Below are 20,732 nucleotides of genomic sequence, written 5' to 3'. Positions count from 1 at the left end.
TGCCCGCCGTGCCCCTAATGATGCACGGGGCGTGGTCGCGGCGCGGCTGGGCGAGGACGGTGACGTCGCGGAGGTCCTTGACGTCACGGGGCTCGGGGTGGGTCCGCGCCTCGGTCCGCGCCTCGGTCCGCGCCGTCCCTTCGCCGAGCCGCCCGGCCCAGCCAACCTCGGAGAAAGGGTAGGAGTACAATCAGGTGACGTCACTCGCTGTCACGTAGTCACGTCACGCTGGGCATCGAGCTCGGCATCGAGGGCCCGACGGGGTGGCGAGGCGCGGCGCCGCGGCGGGTTGACATTTGGCCAGACAAAAGGAGGCGCCGGTCGGTACGAGTACGCCGCGACGCCGGGTCGGCGGCCGGGCCACGGCCGGTACACACTAGTAGAAGGGGGCGGTCGGGGCGTGGTCCGGGGCGTAGCGCGGCACGGCGCGTCCCTGGCCGCCTTCGTGTGGGGCATCGTGTTTGTGTCGAGGAGAGTCCGGCCGGGGCTGCAGGCTGATTCCGAGCAGTGCTTTGGTCGCTCTGTCTCTCTCGCACACAGGGGGGCAGTCCGTGTGGGTGCGAGGGAGAAAGACATTTCGGAAACTTCGACCCCTGCTGACCGGCACGGCACGGCACGGCACGGGGCTGTGAAAGTGGCCGCTGCTTCACGACGCCTCGCGCCGCCTCGCGCCGCCTCGCGCCCCTACACCTGACCTTTCTCCGCGGCCCTTGCTGCCCTTAGGCCGGCCTTAGGCCCTCGAGCCTCGCGCGCCACCGCCACACCTGCGGCCCGGCCCGGCCCTCCGTGCCCTCCGTGCCTCGGCATGTCGTAGACGGCACGTTTGACGGCATGCTCGCTCGGCCTCTCGCGGGCTTGCTTAGCTTCCGCCCGGTTTCCGGCAAGCCGTGGCAAGCATTGATCCATAAGCTGAGCCGGTCCGGCTGCCGTCCGGCTCGCCGACAGCACAAACGACGGCGTGTTCGTGACTGGCCAACTCTGCCCCGCTTTGGCCGTGCGATGTCGGCCAGGAAACGGCTGCGCCGACGGCCGTGCCGTGCCGTGCCGTGCCGTGCCTGCCCGTCCGGCCCGTCCGGCCACACATGGAGTCGCGCGGCGCGGCATGGCGCGGCTCGGCGCCGGCCGGGTCCACTTTGCCGAGCCGACTGTCCTGGCGTGTCCTTTATGGGGCAGGACGGCGGCACGGCGGTACGGCACGGCGGGGTGCTGGCTCCTCGCGTCGCCAAGGCGATGGCCCACTGGGTAGGCACTGTTTCGCCGCCAAGAGTAAATTTTTATGAGCAGCGCGTTGGGGCACCGGGTCTTCTTTTTCCCAGAACGAGAACCTTGTCAGCAGAGCAGCCCCGCGGAAGGACACCGTTTGGCCGCATGCCTCCCCGCGGACGAGGCGCGGCAGTCGTGCCGCTGCCGGCCATGACTTTTGGATGCAGTCAGTCCCACGACTGCGTCGGACTGCGTCGGACTGCGTCGCCGTGTCGTGCGGGGCTGTTTATTTATTAAGCCGGCCGGGGGGTGGAGTCCTGGCCGAGGCCTGGCGGAGGCCCTGGCCGCCGAGTTCAAGGACACGCCCACCACAAAGACGCGCCGGGTTGTTGCTGCGGTCGGCTAATATTAGCTGACGTGGATGAATCGCCCCGCCGCCGGCGGGGGTTTGTTCCGCCCCCCTCCCTTTGTCCAGGTGCGAGGCACGTGGCCGCCCTCCGACCTCCGCGCCGAGGACCTCAAGGCCGCCGTGGGGCGTCCGGATCAATCTGGTGTTCGATTGTGGCGCCGCGAATTGTGGACGGACGGCTGACGGCGTGTCGGACCGCGCCACCGCTATAGCGTCCCACGGCGCGGCCCGCGGCCCGCGGTTGTTAGCCACGACGCCGTCCTGACAGGCGGGCCGCCGCGCCGCGCCGCGCCGTTCCCGCGCCGTTCGTGGATCGTTAAAAAGCGCGCGCGGCTGGCTCGTCCAGGATCACCGCTAAGGCGGCTTGGCGTGGCGTGGCGGGGCGTGGCGGGGCGGGGCGTGGCGGGGCGGGGCGCCGTTTCCAGGATTGCGGGCATTGCGCGCGGCCGTGTCGCCATTATTCGGAGCAGTGGCGCCTGAATGACGGCCTAGCGGGGCAGCGCGCAGGCCGCGGAGCAGGCCGTGGAGGCCCTCATGATAGTGGTGCCCACATGCAGCCGCCCCTCGACGGAGTGATGATAATTAATTATTCAAGGCCTCGGCGTGGCGGCCGGCGCGTTCGGTGCGTTGCGCGCGCGGCGCGGGCGTGTGGCCACCCGCGTGCTGCTCGTCGTCCTCTGGCACACTTCCGGTCAAGCGCGAAAAGGGCCGCGAAAAGGACCGCGGCGACGATCAGGCCGAGCGAACCGCAACGGACGCGAGTGGCGCTCCGGGACCGCCAACCGGGTCGCCCCGGGGGGCATTCACTCCTCCAAGTAGTACATGCAGTAGCACAAGGCTGCCCCCAAACCAAGGCGGGAAAATGAATGCTGAAGGTGTGGAAACGCGGGTGAAGGGGAGCGTTCCACATACTTTAGAAAGATCCTGGACATAGGTCACACCCCCACGAGACTACTCCCGACTACCCCACTCCGATAACCCGGAAAACTACTGGACAAGGGTCACACCCCCACTTACTCTACTTCACCCCAAACCGACTAAGATATAATGGGACGGGCGGACTAGTGGGGGGCAGTTGGAGACCGGGACGAGACGAGACACCACGCTACCGAGAACGACGGAGAACCGAGACTGAACTGTGAGTGAATTTCGGAGGCAAAGATTTTAGAATATAGAGTGTACTATTCAGAGTGATGTGTTGTTATTCTCCCTGTGCCATTCGTTCACACTCGACTCGAAGTACTCAGAGGATAAACCCAGTGCCTATAGTTTGTGGTGTGGGTGTTTGTTTAGTGTTTTACTTTCGCCAGCGCGGCGCGCCGCTCGAGCTCATTATCTCCTTTTGGCGGCCCGCGAGTGTCCGTCCGGGACAAGCCGTTTCGGCTGCAGTTTAGCAGCATCGTCCGGGACTTGCCGTTTCGGATTTTACACTACGCTGACAGTCACAGGGGAGCGGGAGCAGCCGCCCACGGCTATACTTATTGTTTTGATAGGAACTGGGTTTATGCTCTGAGTACTTCGAGTCGAGTGTGAACGAATGGCACAGGGGGAATAACAACACAACACTCTGAATAGTACACTCTATATTCTTAAATCTTTACCTCCGAAATTCACTCACAGTTCCGCCCCCACCCCCTCGCCCGTTAGCCGGAGGAACAACAGCCTCAAAAAGTGCTCTATGTTGCATCGTGCACCGTTGCAGCGCTGGCGTCTGCCCTGGATGTGACCGTCGGGTCGCGGCGCCGGCGACACGTGGACGATCTAAACTGCGTCGTGACTCCAACGGCACGGTCGTTGTCGTTGTCGTTGTTGTTGGCTGTTGTCGTGTGTTTTATCTCTGCCGTGTCGATTCGCTGGGCGGTGCGGCTGAGCGGCGACGGGGGGCGTCGCTATTTACTTTAAGCTCGGCCTCAGCAAATTTGCTCTGCACTCGTGTCATGTGGCCGTTGTCGCGCTGCCACGCCGCTACCTGCTATGGCTGCACCCACACTGCACGTTTGCGCCGAGAGCGCGGCGGGGCGGACGGGCACAGCGCACTCTGCCCTGCAGGGAACGGGATGAGGGAGAGCGGGTCCATCAGACAGACAGCAGCAGCAGGCCGCTGTCCTTCTCGCTTCCTGACGACGCCTCTCGAGTGCGAGAGAGACAGAGCATTGGAAGCACCGTTCGGACGCAGCCTGCAGCAGCAGACTAAAAGCTTGCCGGGCCGGCCGCCACGCCGTCTGGTCCGCCGCGCCGCCGAGCCAGGGCCCTGCAGGGGGCGCTGCCGACTTGCTGCCTCGCTAAAAGCGTGACTCGTGTCGCGTCTCGCAGCCAGGCTGGTCTAGCTTTCCTGCGCCTGCACTGCGACTGCAGCCGCTGCAGCGAAGCCCGGCGAAGCCCGGCCAAGCCCGGCCGCCTCGAACCGCGCCGAGGGAAAGCACCGCCACTGCCGCGATATCTGTTTGTGCTCCACTGTCGGGATGGACGGGGCGGCCGCCTGTCTGCGGCGCTCCATCTGAAAAATGGACATGTCATCGCTCTGTCCCTCTCGCACTCCCACGAGACGCCCCAGGAGCGAGAGAGAGAGAGAGAGAGAGAGAGAGAGAGAGAGAGAGAGAGAGAGAGAGAGAGAGAGAGAGAGAGAGAGAGAGAGAGAGAGCCTGCAGCGCCCGTGTGCCGCGTGTTGACTCCGGAACTTTTTCGGACCGGGAAGGAATCGGGAATAACGTGGCCGCGTTCGGTTCGGTTCGGCCCGTTCGGTAAACGGCAGTTCCGACTTGGCAGCGCCCAATGGGAAACAGCAGGGCTGCCGCTGCAGAGGCCGCTTCCGCCGAACCGCTCCGTCGCTCTGTCTCTGTCGCACTCGTGGGGCGTTCCGTGCGGTTCCGTAGGGGTGCGAGAGAGACAGGACTCTTCTTGGGCACGGCTCGGCTGCTGCCGCGGAAGCTGTGCAGTGTAGCTGTATCGCGAGGCAATCACGCGATATGGAAATGGGTACAAATGTGCGAAAGGTGAGCGAGGCGGGCTGGCTGCGCAGCACGCCGTGTTTCGTTATTTGTCGGGAAAGTTGCAGCTTTGGAATTGGCTCGGCCGCGCCTGCAGACTCATTCCGGGAGTCGTTTTCGTCGCTCTGTCTCTCTCGCACCTTGCGGGACGCCCTACGAGTGCGACGGAGACAGAGGAATGAGTCTGGCGGGCAGTGGCGGTGCCTCGGCCCGCGTGCCGCAGCGTGCCGCTTTCCAGCCTCGTCCTCGTCGCCGTCGTCGCCGGGAAAGTATCCGGAAAGCCATCCGTTGGCGATTGTCACCAAATCAGAGGGGGGCTGCGCCGCTGCTTTGCTGCGCTTCCTTTCTCCCGACGCGAATTGGCTTTCCGCGGGCCGGGCGAGGCCGGGCCTTCTCCTCTCCGTCTCGCCTTTCTATTTGCTTGAAAGTTTTCGCCGAGGGCTGCAGCGCCCTGCAGCGCCCTGCAGCGCCCCGCACTGCAAGCATGCTGCAAGTGTGTCAGCCGGTGCACGTTTCTGGCGGTGGCAGCGCGCCCGCCCGGCCGGGCTGGGCTGGGCCGGGCCGGCTGGATGCACCTTTATTGCCCCGCTGCAGCAACATCGTCAACATCGACAAGAAGGTCCTCTTTTTCCCATGTGGGCCGCAACGGCGGCGCGGCGGCGTGACGCTGAGCCCGAACGACGGCCAGTGGTATTGACAGGGCTTATCGTCCTGTGTCGCCGGCATGCCTCGCCATGCCGTGTCATGGGATGGGACCCGTCCCGTCCCGAGCCGTCGGTCCGCCCGGGTTCCCACCGCCCGGGTTCCCGGCCCGTGCCCGCATCGCCACTTGCATGACAAAGCCCTCGACCTCGGCGACGACCAGGGGTCACGAGGCTTTGACTCGCTTCGGCGGCCCGCGCGGCCTGCAGCAGCCTGCACCGCGGCCTGCACCGCGGCCTGCACCGCGGCGCCGGGAACGGTCCGGGCGATACGCTCGCGTTACGTCGTTACAGTGCCACATCGTTACGGCGCCTCGTTGTCACGATGTTTATTTGCGAGTCACGTTGTCCGCCAGCCAGCCACGTCCGGGGGCAGCAGTGGGCCGCGAGGCGTGGCGGGGCGTGGCGGGGCGGGCGTGGCTCTGGGCTAGGGCTGTGGGGCGCGGCCAAAGCCAGCCTCATCTCCCGCGCACAGTCTTCCGCTTCCGCGAACAAGAAATCGCCTCCCTGTCATTTCCCTTGAAGCCCGCCAACAACAACTAAAGCAACAAGCCAGCGGGCCGAAGCGCGCCGAAGCGGGCGGCGGCGGACGACGGCGGCCCTTACGTTCAAGTGTCAGCAGACAAACAGAGGACTGTCGCTGGGAAAGAAGGCGGACGGGTGGGGAAGGGGGCTCGCGTCCCTCGGAGCGTGACGACGTAAGTGGCTCTAATTAAGTTGCCCGATGTTGCCCGAAATTAAGGCTATCGCTCCAAGTCCCGCCCCCTCCGATCTCATCACACCGCGGTGGCTGCTGGGTAATCTCCGCGTGAGGCAAGCGGGGCGGGGCGGGGCGGGGCGGGGCGCTCGTGCTCCCGGCGCCGGGGCGGTGATCCGATTTGCAGCGTGCAGCCTCCCAGCGCGCTGCGGTTGCGCATCGCTGCAAATTTCGTGATGAGAGGTTGTGACGTTGTGACGCGGCCCGAGCGCCATCGCCCGGCGCGGTACACTCGCCCGCCGCGCACGCGTGTCCTGCGGGCCTGCCTGCTTGAAGTTCGCAGGCGTCCGGCCGGCAGGGGCGCGGCAGCCTGGCCCGCGCTGCGTGCGTGCCTTGCGGGCCCGCCTACCCTGAACTCGGCAGGCGCGCTCCTGCAGCGTAGTCCCGACGTAGTCCAGCCTGCTGTGCGCGCGTGTCGCTCTGTCGCTGTCTCCCTCGCGCCGGTGCGCGGCGCCACGTGAGTGCGACAGAGACAGAGCGACCACAGCGATGCTGGCTCGGAGGAGAGACTGCGCTGCCGGATGCGAAAAGCGAGAGCAGCGTGTCTGGTGTCGCTCGCGATTGTGACAGCCACTGATAGAATGTCTTTCTTTTTTCTGTCGCAGGTAAGATTGCGGCGGACACTCGATCGGCTCCCAGGGATTGCCTTATAAGGCGCGGCTCCCGTCGAGGGCCTCGTCCTTATCGGGGTCCTTTGGCCCCGCGCGGTCCTTGAGACTCCTCGACGGGCTGCTCGGCTCGGCGTGGACCTCGGTTGCGTGGCACACTTGGCGGGCTGCTGCACTGCGGGCCGCGCGCTCAGCCTGGTGCCGAAGTACCTCGAGCAGAGAGTGGGCCGGCTCGCTGGACAGTCCCGGCCCAGCACGCCACACCGCGCGGACAGATAGTGAAAGTGAACGAAGGCGCCCCGCCCCGCCCCTCCGCCGCGCGCCAGGTACCAGGTACTCTAGGTACCCGGCAAGGCGCGTCCGCCCCGAGCGGCCGAGCGGACTTGGCGGCGCACGACGCGGCCTTCCCGACGGCGCCTCGATCCTCGATTCGGTTCGGACGCGTTATTTGGCCGTTGGGTAACGGCGTGCCGCGGCACCGTGGCCTGGCCGAGCCTGGCCGGCACCGCGGCGCTGTCGGCCAGGCAGGCTGCAGGCCTCGCTGCAGGCAGGCCGCCTCGTCTCCTTGGCGGTGCCGTCGTCCGGCACGGCTGTGGTGCCACCGCCACCGCCCCGGCCTGACCCGATCGGGCCGGCCTTACAAAACGAGGCGCCATGCGCGCCCCCGCGCCGTGGGACAGGCAGCTACGCCTCTACACGCTCCGCGCACCGCGCGCTGCAGTCGCTCGGCCAAGCTGTCGCCGCCCCGCGCCGCCCCGCGCCGCCCCGCGCCGCCCCGCGCCGCCCCGCGCCGCCCCGCGCCGCCCCGCGCCGCCCCGAGCCGCCCCGAGCCGCCCCGCCACGCGCGCGCACGGGTTGGTCGGCCAAGCTGTCGTCGGCCCGCCCCGCGCCGCCCCGTCACGCGCACGCACTGGTTGGTCGGCCGGTGCCTCGCACCCTCGCACGCGCAGTGTCCCGCTGTCGTCCGCAGTTTGATTCCAAACAGTGCCCTCGTCGCTCTGTCTCTCTCGCACCCCCACGGGCCGCCCCATGAGTGCGGGCGGGACGGAGCGATGGAAGCACTGGCGGAATCAAACTACTGGCGCCAAACCACTGTCGATGCCCTTGTCCGTCGCCCGTCTGTCTCTCTCGCACCGCTACCGGACGCCCTACGAGTGCGAGAGAGACGGAGCGACGGAAGCTCCGTTTGTAAATTGGAACTGTCGGCGCCAAGCTGCCGATGGACGCCGCCGGGTGGAGGTATCGGGTGGCGGTGGCGGCACTGCGCCGCGGTTCTCGCTTCTCGGTTCCCGGTTCGCGCTTTCGGGATGTGCTCAGGTTGTACTGCGCAGTGCGCTGGCGGAGCGCGGAGAGGGCCGGCGTGATACAGCGTAGTGTCGCGGAAGAGATAGCCGCGGGCCGTGGGCCGCGGGCCACGAGGCGATATAGCGGCTGGACTCCCGCGTCTCCAGCCAGTCGGCCAGTCGTCGCGCTGCGCACCGCCACTGTGCCACGACGCCCTCCGCCACATCACCAGCAGCGGGTGAGTCTCTCCCTCGCCGCGGACCACGTCCTGGGCCATGCCAGTGCCGCGGACACCGCGCGGGCCTTCGCTTCGCACCAGGAGCACCAGGACAGACAGTGCCCGCGGGGGAATCCTGCAACGCTTGCAGCGGTCTCGTTCTGCGCCTGTCTCTCTCGCACACCTGCGGAACGCCCCACGAGCGCGCGCGCCAGAGAGAGAGAGAGAGAGAGACAGCGACGACCACACTGTAGGGAATCAGTCATGGCTGCCTCGCATTCCTCGCCGTTGCCGTGGTTACGGTCTCGACGTCCGCGTCCAGGCCGTCCAGGTTGTCCAGGTCCACGTCGAGCCGGAAAACGGCCGCGGCGGCCGCGTCTCGTGTCTGTCGGTTTACCTGTTCCGCCGCGGCGGGGCCCCAGTGCCCAGCCTTTATGGGTATGGCACGGCCGGGCACGGGCCGGGCTGCCGAGCAATGCGCTGCTATTTATGGAGGCTGTCTTCACTCCTCGGGGCCTCAAAAGAGGGGGGGGGGGCCTCCACGCACCGGGGCGTTGTGCCTGCTGCCTGTTGATTGGGCGGCCCGATCTCAGAAATGCAGATGGGGCGATGTGGTATTCCGGTTGAAATGCGCTGACGGCCGACGTCTGCCCCAACAGCCCTCCCTCGCCCTGCGTGTGCGCGTTACAGTGGCCCCGCGCTGCCGTATGCGCTGCTGAATCACACCGGGAGGAAATAGCCCGATGCTGACTGTGCGATGTCTGAGACTACAACAGGAAGCCCCGGCCCGGCTCGGCCCGTTCTTCTCCTCGCTCTTCGGCCGCGTCGCCGCGTTAGGTCTCGTTCGGGCTGCCGAGGACAAGGCTGACCGTGGCCCACCGGCCTGGCGCCTGGCGCGTCCTGAGTCCTCGACGCCGGGAGGAAGGGGGGGGGGAGGCGTCCTTCCGGCGTGCCAATTTCTCACGTTGCGTCGCGGACAGCGAGGCCGACAGCCTCCATTGCGCAAGGCTCCGTCCCGCGGCTCCCCGTCGTCGACCCGTCGTCGACGCGATGCTCGTCCTTATCACGGACACGCGTTGACGGGGCGCTGGCAGCGGCACGGCACGGCCCTGGGCACGGCCGGCGCACCTGTCAACACGCCTCAGCCCGCCGCCTCGCCGCCGCGCCGCCACGCCCCGTGCGCCGGAATGCCCCGCCGTGCTGCCGTGCTGCCGTGCGGAGGAGCGCCTCCTTTAAATGTTAGAATAGGTCGTTTTTCCGAGCCCGGCAGCCCGACCCTTCCCTGCCCTTATGAATGGCCTCACGCTCCGCTGCGCCGACTGGCCGACTACTGGCTGCGCGCTGCGCGCTGCGCGGTCGCGGCCCGGGCTTTGGCCCTTCTTGCCGCCCGCCGCCCACAATGGGAAGGGCCTCTTAACAGGGCGCGGACTGCGCTGGTCAACGCCGCCGCGGTGCAGCACGCAGCACTGTAGGCCGTTTTCTTGCCCCTCTCGCACCCACGAGTGTGAGAGAGAGAACGCGACGAAAAGGACTCTCGGAATCAGTCTGCCGCGCAGCACTGCGCAGCTCTGCTCCAGCGCGGCCCGTCTGGATGCTGCACGCCGGCGTGCGTGGCGTGCGTGTAAACAGTGGGCGCAGCGCGCGGCCGGGAACAGCGGTTCGTAGCCGAGTCGTAGCTCTGTCCCTATCGCACCCTGACGGAGAGCCCCGTGCCCCGTGGGTGCGACAGAGACAGCGAATAATCGACTCTTCTGAGTCGCTCGACAGCCCCGCCGCACACCTGGCCGCCTGGCCGCCACTCCACCACCACGCCGACGCCGTGGGACCTGTGGGACCCCGTCCGCGTTCGTTTTTTCCGGTTTGCCGGTTCCATGGTAATTGGTCCCGGATTGAATCGTGTTATTTTGCCGAATTTCTCTCCCATCTGTGTGTGTGTGGTGGGGGGGAGGGGGCCTGCACTGGCGGCAGAAGTGCGCGACTTTCACCCGCAGCCCAGCGCGGTGACACGTTGGAGTGCACCGGTGGTGTCAACGCCAGGTGCCAGGTGTCGAAGAGCAGACACTCATCAGGGGACTCTCGTCCGCGGCGGTTCGGCGTGGCGTGTGGACGCCGCCGCCACCGTTGTTCTCGCCCGGTGGGGGCAGGGCCTTGGGCGCGCTTGGGCGGGCGCCGCGCTGGAGTGGTCCTCCTGATTCAGAACGCGTCGGGCGGGACGTCTCTCTCTCTCTAACGCGCGTCCCGATCGGGCGCCACATGGGTGCGAGGGAGACAGCGCGGCAAAGCACTGTTGGCAGAATGGGCCGGCCGGGAAGGCTAGAGGCAGGCGGCCAGGCGGCCGGCCGGCCGGACGCGGACGCCCATGCGACGCGGCGGCGCCTCTCTTCCGGACCGCACAGCGAGCGTGCCGGGGTTGCGATGCACCGCGGCAGAGAATAGAACCGTGATGCTAATCCGTGTGTCTCTATCCCCCTCTCTCGTTGCCACGCAACACTTAAGCCGGCGGTGCCGGTAAGAGCGAGCGACTGTCGACGGCGGGGCGGCCAGGCTCTCCTTTGGCGCCGTGCCGCGCCTGCTTCCTTTCTCTCGGGAAGTGCAGTGTAGTGCGGGGCGTGGCCGGGCGTGGCCTATCGGCCGCGCGGCCCATTGTCCGCCGCGAGGTGCGGCCGGTGTCGCCGATTCCGAACAGTGCGCCGTCGCTCTGTCTCTCTCGCGTCGCCACGTGGACGCGGACGCCCCGTGAGTGCGAGACAAGTAGAGACGTTCGGAATCTGCCTGCCGGCGGCGGGTCGCTTGGCGAGGCCCCCCGAGGCCCCGGGCCCCGGGCCCCGGACGGGGCAGGTGCACGATGAGGCTGGATTGGCTGTCCCGCCTGGATCGGCTCGGTGACGCAAACGCCGCGGTGGCGGCCGAATGGCGCTGCATTTGTTGGCGGCGACCCGCGCGCAGCTGCGGCCGAGGCTGCGGCACGCGCAAAGTATTTACGAGCGGGCCGCGGACGCGTGCAGTTTCTCCGCCATTTTGCCCGCATTTTGCCCGCCTCCCCGCGCTGTCCCCTCGACGGCGGCGGCGTTTCTTTGAGGGCGGAAGAATGGCGGAACCGAACCGAACTGCCGATAGCGCGCTTCCTTTGAGGCGGCCTGTCGGCGCCGCCCGCCGCCCCGCCTGCGGTGCGGTGTGCCACCTCCGCCTCCACCAAGCCCGCTGGACGGGGAGGTGTCGGCCCGTGTCCGCGCCCCCGCCGCGGCCCGCGGCACGCCGCTCGTTGCGCAAGGCGTCGGCGCTAGGCGGCGCTAGGCTTATCAGGCCTTGGCTCTAGAGCGCGCCGGCAAGGACGGCAAGCCGACGGCAAGCCGACGGCAAGCCGCACGTGGCGTGGCGGGCCGTCTGCGACATTTCTAGAATGTCCACAGGCCGGCGGCTCCCGTGCCCGGCAGCGGCGGCTAGCGGTCCAGTACGCGGCGGTGGCGCCTCGGAGGCTGCGGCCAAGTTGATGCAGCGGCCAGCCCCCTGCCGCCCCCTGCCGCCCCCTGCGCGGCCAGTAATTGAATGTACACCGTATGAGTTACCGCTAGGCCTGCCGGCCGGCCTGCCCGACGGCCGGCATTGTGTCGCGGGGCAAAGGCCTCGGCGACGACGAGACCCCCCACGTCCTGGCCGGCCGGCCGTCGTCGCGGGGACAGTCGCTCCGCGGCCGCGGCGGCGCGCTGCTTTGCGTCCTCGGCTTGCGGGCTGCACAGGGGCATCGCCTCTCTCGCTCACTCACGTCGGGCCCACCGTAGGGCCCGTAGGGGTGCGAGAGAGACAGCGACGAGGACTGGTCGGATTCGCTCCGCAATGCCGTCCGACTCGACCAACTATGGTAGAGTTGCGGCATGCCAGTGCACTGTGGGGCCGCTGGCCGCTGCGCCCGCTGGCGCGCTTCCAGGCGCCTCCTGCATCCCATTGCAGATTGCAGTGCAGCTGCGGCTCGCTGCACCGGCTGCACCGGACACCTGCAGCTCTGCGGCCCGCGGGGGCACGCCACGGCACGCCACTGCACGCCGCCGAGGTGCCAGCAGCAGCAACAACAACCAACGGCACTGCTAGACTGACACGTGCCGCCCGCTCCGCTCGCCGCCCACCAGTGTGCCGACGCGCAGTACGGCTGCAGTGGCCGATACGCCGATACGTCGCGGAAAAACAAACTGCCTCGGTGGCGCTACGACGCTCGGCGCTCTCGCCACGTGGGGCCGCCGCGTCGCCGCGCCGCCAGGTCATCAAACGGTGCAGGCTGCACAACAGTGCCCCCTCTGTCTGGACTCCGGAGCCAGGAGCCATTGAGCCGGGTCGTCTTCTTTCTCCTGACGGGCGGGGCCTCGATACACGTCCCTGGTTGCGGCCACGGCTTTGTGGCCGACACTGTGACCAGTAACTCGGTCGGCGTCGGCGCAGCGTCAGGAGGGGCGCCGCCGCTCCGTCTCTGTCGATGTGTCCCTGTTCCTCTTATTCGGCGTCCGGTGGAAGTGCGAGAGGAGCAGAGCGACGGGGACTGAACGCGCTCTTCGGAATCTTTCTGACCACCAGAGCCCCTGGCAGGTAGGCCGTCCCGCCGCGCCCTTCTGCATTCGGGACAGCCAGGCGGCGTGTCTCGGTGGATTCTGATTAGTACTCGAGTGCGGGGGCGCGGACGCTGACGACAAACTCCGTACACTTTGCGCCACGGCGCCACGGCGGCGGCCGACCGCCCCAGACGGTGCTGCTCGTGAACGGGATGTGTAGCGGCTATCTGGAGCCGGCCTGCGCCACGCCGCGGCCACGCCGGGGCAACGCACGCACGCACGCACGCACGCACGCACGCACGCACGCACGCACGCACGCACGGCGGCCGGTGCCCCGTCTTGCCCAACCTCGCCCGGCCGGCGTGACCCTTGACCCGAGGGACCCCCTGCGGGGCCTGCGGGGCCTGCGGGGCCGGCGGGCCTCGAAGGGCTCCCTGCCATTTCAGCGCAGTCGCTTCCTGTCTGGGAATGAGGTCGCAACACGCCAGGCAGCGCGGCAGCGCCAGGAGGGCGGGGCGGGGCCCTGCAGGGTCCTGCAGTGCAGGGCCCTGCAGGGCTGTAGGGCTGGTCCTTGGGCACGCGGCGGGGCGGCGGGGCGGCCCGGCCCTTCATTATACCGCACCGTGTCAGCGAGGCTGTTGTGCGATTCCGAACGAGCTTCGTCGCTCCGCCTCTCTCGCTCCCCTACGGGACGCCCCGCCAGTGCGAGAGAGACGGCGCGACGAATGCGTGTTCGGAAGCAGGCCTCTGGCGCTGTGTCCCGAGGACTCCGGGGCCCTCGGCCGCCGACGGCCCTTGGACGCCGAGTCGAGGGCAGGCTGCCGCTGGCTGCTGGCTTGTTCCTTTTACTCCGCGCCTTTTCGCGCGCCGCGCCTCGCCGCGCCGTGTAGCTGATCTATCACAGCGGAGAGCGTCGACCCCCAACGACCCAGCCCGGCCCCGCGGCCCCGCGGCTCCTCCAGGCAGGCTGGACCGGCTCCAGCGCTCCAGCGCTCCGGCAAGAACCTGGCCCGGCTGGACTCGCGGCTCGGCTCGTCCCGGCGCGGTCCACCGCGGTCCACCGCGCGGCGTGCCGTGTGCCGTTGCGTTGCGCCGTGCTGCACCGATCCGTCCACATTCCAGGGAAAGACGACGGAGAGGACGTCGTCCTGGCCCGTTGCCTGGAGCCTGCTGCCTGGAGTCACTCCAGCCGCGGCCTGGGACGGTCCAGCCTAGTGGCGGCGGTGGCGATAGCCGCCCGAAAAGCGCGCCAAACGTTTTGAAACGTCGGCGGCGGTCGGCGAGATGCCCGACCACACAGGGCCTCGCAGCGTACCGCTTGACTGGGACCGCTGGAGAGCGCGAGGAAAAGCGACGGCACAAAAAAACGCGGCCGCACGATGCATCGCGATGCTCGCGCTCGCGGCTCGGAAACAATCGGCCGTGCGAAAGGGCGTCCGCGGCGCTCGTTCGCCATTTTGCTGACGGCGCGGTGGCCGGCCGCTCCATCGACCTCGTCGGACGTCTTCATTTCCCGGTTTGGCGGCGCCGCGGCGCCGGAAACAAATAATAAAAACAAAAACAATAAAAAGGCGCCTGCGACGCCCCCGACTCTCAGCACCGCCGTTGTTCGGTCTGAGCGAAGCGCAACCCGTCGATGGCGAGAACAATTAGCCTGTGGCAATAATGCGCAATGGGGCTGTTTGCTTTCCACACGGTGGAAGTGTGTGCGCCGCCCGGCGCCGCCGCGCAGGAAGCAGGAGCAGGCGAAGCAGGTCCTCGTCGTGGCCGCCGCCCTGCCAGCCTGCCCGCGGACCGCCCTGCGCGCTGTGTGTACGCGCTGCTGCAGGTGATGATGTCAGTTTCACTCGAAAAGGTTTCTAGGATGCGTTTCACTATCTTGCGCGCGGCACGGCGTGGCACGGCGCGGCGCGGCGCGCGGTGGTACATGCCGACGCCATGCGGGCCAAGGCTCAGCGCCGCGCCGCTCCACGCCGCCGTGCCCAACGGAAGGACGTGCAACTAGGGCACTGGCAGGGCTAGGCACTCACGCCCTGCCGGCCCTGCCGCTGCGGCCCGGCCATGCCCGGCCCTGCCCGGCGTGACCAAGGTCAGGTACTGGCTCTGGTGGCGCCGGGCCGGCGGGTAGCCCCGCTCGCAAGGGCCGAGGGCAGGCTTGGCAGTCTGCCCCCAAAACGGCAACGGCGTCGTCGCGCTGCTTCGGCCCCGTGAACCGCTCCTGGAACTGGTCAAGCTTGCCCCGGAGCCACACACTCGCCGCACACGTCCGCGGCGACGACGCTGTTTTTTTGGTCTGTTTTGTAAGACTCCGTCGTGGTTCTGTGTTTTGGGTTTTTAGGAGGTTTCTGGAGCTGCCCGCCGGGAATGTCGCCATCCACGTGCGCGCCTTGGGCAGGCTGCCGCTGGACGGGACGACCTGGAGAAATAACTTGTCCAGCTTGTGACACCTCGGCTGGGAATGGGCCGGGAACCGGTGGCGACCGTTTGAGTGCATCGGGCAGGCGGAGGGGAGGGGGCCGCCTCGGGCCGCGGCGATACTCCTCGCGCGAGGTGCTGGCCCGGCCTGGCCGGTGTGGAGAGGCGCTACCCCACGCCCACTGCGCGCTGCACGGCGGTGGGCGCGGGCTCTGCTGGGCAGGCCGCACGCACTAGTTGGCCTCCTCGTGGCGGTGGTGCAACGCAGTGCCGCGCAGTGCAACGCAGTGCAACACCGCGATGTGCATAATCCCGGCTGCGACACGCCCTGCTCCACCTTGATTGAGAGGGACGCCTCGGCGTCGCGTCGTGTCGGCCCGGAGGCGGGTCGGACAGTCCGCGATGGATGGCTACCTAGCCGCCTGCCGGCCGATCCCGCTCATCGCGGTCGTCGTCCTCTCTCTCTCTCGCACTCATGGCGCGCCCGCATAGCCCGCGTAGGTGCGAGCGAGACAGAGCGACGTGGCGCTGTCCGGAATCAGCCTGCTGGGCGGACAGCGCGCCGCGCGTCGTCATAAACAGCCAATTTGTCCGCCACCTGTGCTGGGCTGGGCGTGACTGACGGGGCACGCGGCCCTGGCTCGCTCTGTCTCTCTCGCACTCGGGGCGTTTGCCGAAGGGCTGCGAGAGAGACGGAGCATTGTTCGGAATGAGTGTGCTGGTGACCCTCGTCGTCGCCCTGCCGCGCGCCACGCCGCCCCGACGCGTTGTCGTTGGTCGCTGCGCCGCGCCCGGCTGGAGTAACGACACACATCCTGCCGGCCCGCCGCGTCTCAATTGAATTGCGCGCCACTCTGGCCGGTGATGGAAGCCTCGCGAACTGCGCAGCGCGCTGCGCTAGCGCCGCCGTTGCCGCCGCCGTTGCCGCCGCCACGCCCGTGACCGTCGTCGGCCGCCGTCGTCGCGGTGCTCGCGTGGACGCCGATGACGTCTCTGCTCCGGGCAACGCGTTGCGACGGCAGAGAAAGCCCCTCCGCGAGTTGAAGCCGATCCCTATGCATGCATCTCTCCGTATTGGTGCGAGAGAGACAGGCCGCGGCGCGTCACGGCTCGTTAGCCGCGGGCCACCGCGGGTCGGACATCGGCGGATCGGCATTAGGGCCATTAGGTAATCCGGAAGCCCCACGCTAGTCCCTGTGCCCGCGCTGCGCCGCGCTCCCTGCCTCAGCAGGCCGATTCCGTGAGTCGTTGTCGTCGCGCTGTCCCTCTCGCACCCATGCGGGGCGCCCCGAGTGCGAGAGGGACAGAGCGACGACAACGACCCTCGGAATCGGCCTGCTGGCTCGCGCTGCTCGCGCTGCTCCGAGCGCGATCCCGGTCGTCGCCGTCTCTCTCGCGCTCATGGCACGACGCCGTAGGGGTGCGAGAGAGACAGCGCGGCGATACGCTGTCCGGAATCAGTGTACGGGCCCACCGATATTGACGCAGTGCTTCTCGGTGTTTGTTGCAGGACCAGATCGAGACGAACCTCAAGGCATCCCTGGACGAGCTGCGGCAGCGCATCGGAGAGAACGATCCAGGTGGGTGCATGGTGCAGCCATGGTGCAGCCGTGCCGCGTTGTGCGCGGCCTGCTACCAGTGTGGTGTCGCGTTCGCGCGGACCTCCCGCCCCGTCGCCAGCACCTTGACGCACCCCTCCAGCATGCCTCCAGCCCGTGCGCGCGGCCGTGGCGGCCGTGGCCACGCTGCCGCCTGGGTCCGCGCATCTTCTTTCGCGTTTCTGTCGCACAGTGGATGCGCGGGAGCAGGCGGCTGGGCTGCAAGGGCCGTCCCGGGTGCGAGGCGCTGCCCCCGACACCACGCCTCACTGGCGACTGGTTAGTCCGTGACACTGCCGCAACCACCTCGCCAGGGGCTTCCTGTAGGCCTTTATCCTCCCACACGCCATCTTGCTCCCCCGTCAGGCCGTCTGGCCGTCTGGCCGTCAGGCCGTCAAGGCAGAACTGATGGTACCGGTCGCAGGTTAAGCTGGTTAGGCCCCCCGTCACCTGTCGCTGCGCCCCACCCCTCCCTGCCCGCCCCGCCCCGCCCCGCCCCGCCCCGCCTCGCCCCGCCCTGCCCGCCCCGCCCCGCCCCACCCCTCCCTGCCCGCCCCACCCCGCCCCGCCCCCGCCTCGCCCCGCCCGCCCCGCCGTGCCGCGCGGTGGCCCTGGCAGCTCCCCGACGGCCGTGCCACGGGGCTTCGGGCTGCTCGGGGCCGGCCGCGCTCCGCGCTCCGCGCCCAGTGGGCCCGCGTCGACTACACCCGCGCCGTGGCCCGTGGCCCGTGGCCCGTCACCGGGACGGCTGCAGCCCCGTGTAGGCAGCCTCGCCTCGCTCGGCGTGGCCGCGTCGCCGGCGAGCCTCGTGCACCGTCATGTTGTGATCCTCGGCCTCGGCGCGGACACCATGAGCAGGGCCAGGGCCCCGCAGCCCGCGCCCAGCATCCTGGAGCGCATGGGCATCTTCGAGCAGGTGGAGCTGCGCGCCGGTCCCCCGGGCGGCACTGCGCGCGGTGAGGCTTCCCCGACCGCCCCGACGACAGCCTCCCCGACGGCCTCCTTGACGGTCCGCCCGCCGCGACCTAGTGCCCTTCCCCCGCCCCACCCCCACGGCCACGCTGCCACGGAGCGCGCACGCACCCCTCGAGCCCCTTACGAGCGGCGGGTAGGCAACACGCCCACACGGCTGCGCGACGGTCCAGCGGTTGCCTGCCTGGCGGGCGCTCTTGTCCTGCACACTGCCAGCTCAGTCAGTCCCCTTTGCTCGTGATGATCTTGAGCCGTTTGTTCTCTCTTTATTTAAATTTTGTAGATTTTGCCAGATTTTGTTAGACTTTGTAGACTATTGTTGGTGGTCGAAATGGTACAAAAAATTCGAAAGTATTTTTGTTGCGCCCACAAACTTAGTGTGTCCTAAATTTATGTTTCAAATTCCAGCGACTCAAAGAGAATGAAAAAGTCTCTTAATTAAAGGTACCTCTTGTCATTTACTGGAATGCATTCTGACGTGCTTTGGTCGTTGTTGCAGCGGGCATCTATTCCGAAGCAATGATCCCTGAGGCCGAGAGGATGGAGCGGTGCAATCAACGGAACCAGCCCGGGGGTCTGATGGGCGGAATGGGCCTGGGAGGACTGGGGAGGCCCATGCCAACAGGTGGGCCGCCCCACGTCAGCTCGGAGGGCCTCATCCTGCCTAGGAAGCCACAGAACCCTTGCCTGGACTCGACGGAGAAGCAAAACCTTCATCGAGAACTCATGTTCAACCAAAAGATGTGAGTGTATTTGCCATGTTGTGGCTGACGGGTCAGTCGTTTCTTGCAAGGACGGGCAGTCCAACATGAATGTTATTCTCTTATGTTTTAGGGGCAAAAGTCCTCTCAACCAGAAGTCTGAGCTTCAGCGTGCTCTGCAGACTCGTAAGGAACATCAAGTTAGGAAGGAAGCGGAGCTGCAGAAACAACAATCTAAGACCCCATTTGAGCAGATGATTGAGGCAAGAGCTCGCAAGCTGGAGTCTGTAAGTATATCATTGTTAAAATGTTTTAATCATTGGTCTCAGATTAAATCTTATTATCAAATGTCATTGCAGAAACCTGAAGAAAAAAACAACCTTGGAGCTGAACCAGAATTCATCAAAGTGCACGCAAAGCTGCGAGCAAAGATGGAGCCGAAGTAATGGGATATACTGTGGCTAGTCACTGGCAACTTTATTTGGAGCACGAAGCTCGTGTGTTACGCTGTATTCACTGTTGTTCTCATCACAACCGGACATCTCATTTGGCCTATGTAAAGAGGCTGCTGTATTTTGACCCAAGGTGCCAGTTGAACCCCTTACAAAAACTCAAGCCATTTCTCACAAAAAGCTATGTTCATGTTGGAACTAAGCTTAGCTTCCTGTGTTATGTGCCTCTTTCTGCCCTCCTAGGAAATGCCATATAGTTGAAAGATGCATTGAAACATGGTATTGCTTGTCTGTGACTCACATTTTTACTTTAAGAATTTTTATGCAAAGTGGACATTACTTGTGTGTTCTCTCCATCTAGTTTAGCGTTAGTTGTGATCTTATTTTAATATGTAACTGTTAGTTATTTAAATATACTGACTCCTACTTCCATCAGATTGTGCACAATGAATGTCAGGAATTCAGATGGTTCGCCATCTGTACTGTTCTTTTCATATGTTTCTTGCTTTAAGATTTTTTGTGTGGAAAAAGAACCCATTTGGTTGTACTCTTGACTTCAGGGATTTATTCCATTCCTCCAATATTCAGGATATAGTGATGTACTGTGCTGTGTTTGACAAAGTTTCAATGAGTTCTCCCAATGTTATTGTTCTAAATCATTGTGTATCAATCATCAGCAAACAAAAGCTAGTTTATATCACATTGATTGTGAACAGTTTCTTGACCTCAAGAAAGTGCATTTCTGTGAATAAATTAAAAGCCATAATTATTACATGTGACGTATTGTACTGTAACACAATTTAATTTCGATAGTCATTTTTGTGTTCATAGAATTTTGTTTTGAAGAGAGTACAATCCTATCAGTAGCCGTCTTTTATATTTTGATTTCTGGGGATAACATAATTGCCAATGACATTTATAAAATGCTTTCTTTTTTTTCTTTTGAAAGTGAATACCTCTGTCATGTTAAACAATCGTTTGGAAAAGTAAGATCAAAATATTTTCTTATGTGTCAATCACATTGCTTGAGTATCGAAATCCAGAATATTTTTGTAATTCTACTTGTGTGATTCTTAAAATTAATCATCGTGACTACAAAATTTTCTTATTTGTGAACCATACTGATGCAGTTCAAAATCAACATGTTCGTTCACACAGTTGGCTTGGAAAGAATTTAATTACTTCATGTAAGGCTAAAGCCATCTCCTAATTGTCTGGCACTATGACTGTCAATTTTTTGTAAAGAGAACCGTTATTTTTGAACAGTATTACTGTGGGCTTAGTCAGGGCTTTTAAGTCAGCCATACAAATTTGGTATGTAACAATAAATCTCCAATGTTTTCTCCTTTGTTTTTTTTTTATTTGTATTCTATTATTTTGTTTAGGTTTTGCTAATTTTGTAAACATTTGCATATCAAACCAATTTCTACCGGTGATATTTTTGTTTCAAATAACCTGAATTTGTTTGATACTGTAAGATGGTTATTATTAGATATAAGCTTTAGTTGTGAACAGCATAATGTATATGCCGGTGATTTAGCACAAAGTTGCTGCTTTGATTTCCACTTTTTCTATACTTTTAAAGAGGATCTCGGAGCAGGGACTACATCTTGTGGTGAATGCTAAACAATGATCTGCTTTTAATTCCTCTTGAACAATGTTGGGTTTGCTTGTTTGATGAATTGCCATAATGCTAGGATGTGTTATGGAAACTAGTGAGTAATTTACAGTTTTGTTAAATTTTCTTTGTTTATGAGTCATTTATTAATCTCACCAGAATAAGATTTGTTTTTTGTTTCCCTTCATCAATTTAATAGACTGATAGTACCTGTTAGATTCAAATGTATTCCTTCTTTAGTCCATCTTTCTTCATCTGCATCCAAGATATTC

General features: G+C 64.3%; 1 protein-coding gene across 1 annotated transcript in view; it reads left to right on the top strand.

Annotated features, from left to right (window-relative positions):
- LOC117652182 overlaps window positions 1-20,191 on the top strand; it is a 34,053-nt gene extending 13,862 nt beyond the window's left edge. The window contains exons 3-6 of the mRNA XM_034396902.1: window positions 16,630-16,699; window positions 18,189-18,432; window positions 18,524-18,677; window positions 18,750-20,191. Coding sequence (XP_034252793.1) covers window positions 16,630-16,699; window positions 18,189-18,432; window positions 18,524-18,677; window positions 18,750-18,836 — 555 coding nt within the window. The 3' untranslated portion in view covers window positions 18,837-20,191. The remainder of the gene's footprint in view (window positions 1-16,629; window positions 16,700-18,188; window positions 18,433-18,523; window positions 18,678-18,749) is intronic.
- The last annotated feature ends 541 nt before the right edge of the window (window positions 20,192-20,732 follow it).

Source organism: Thrips palmi, unplaced genomic scaffold, assembly GCF_012932325.1.
Source record: "Thrips palmi isolate BJ-2018 unplaced genomic scaffold, TpBJ-2018v1 HiC_scaffold_10, whole genome shotgun sequence".
NCBI lineage: Eukaryota > Metazoa > Arthropoda > Insecta > Thysanoptera > Thripidae > Thrips > Thrips palmi.
Note: the sequence above shows the minus strand (reverse complement) of the source record. Positions and strands in the feature narration are given on the sequence as shown.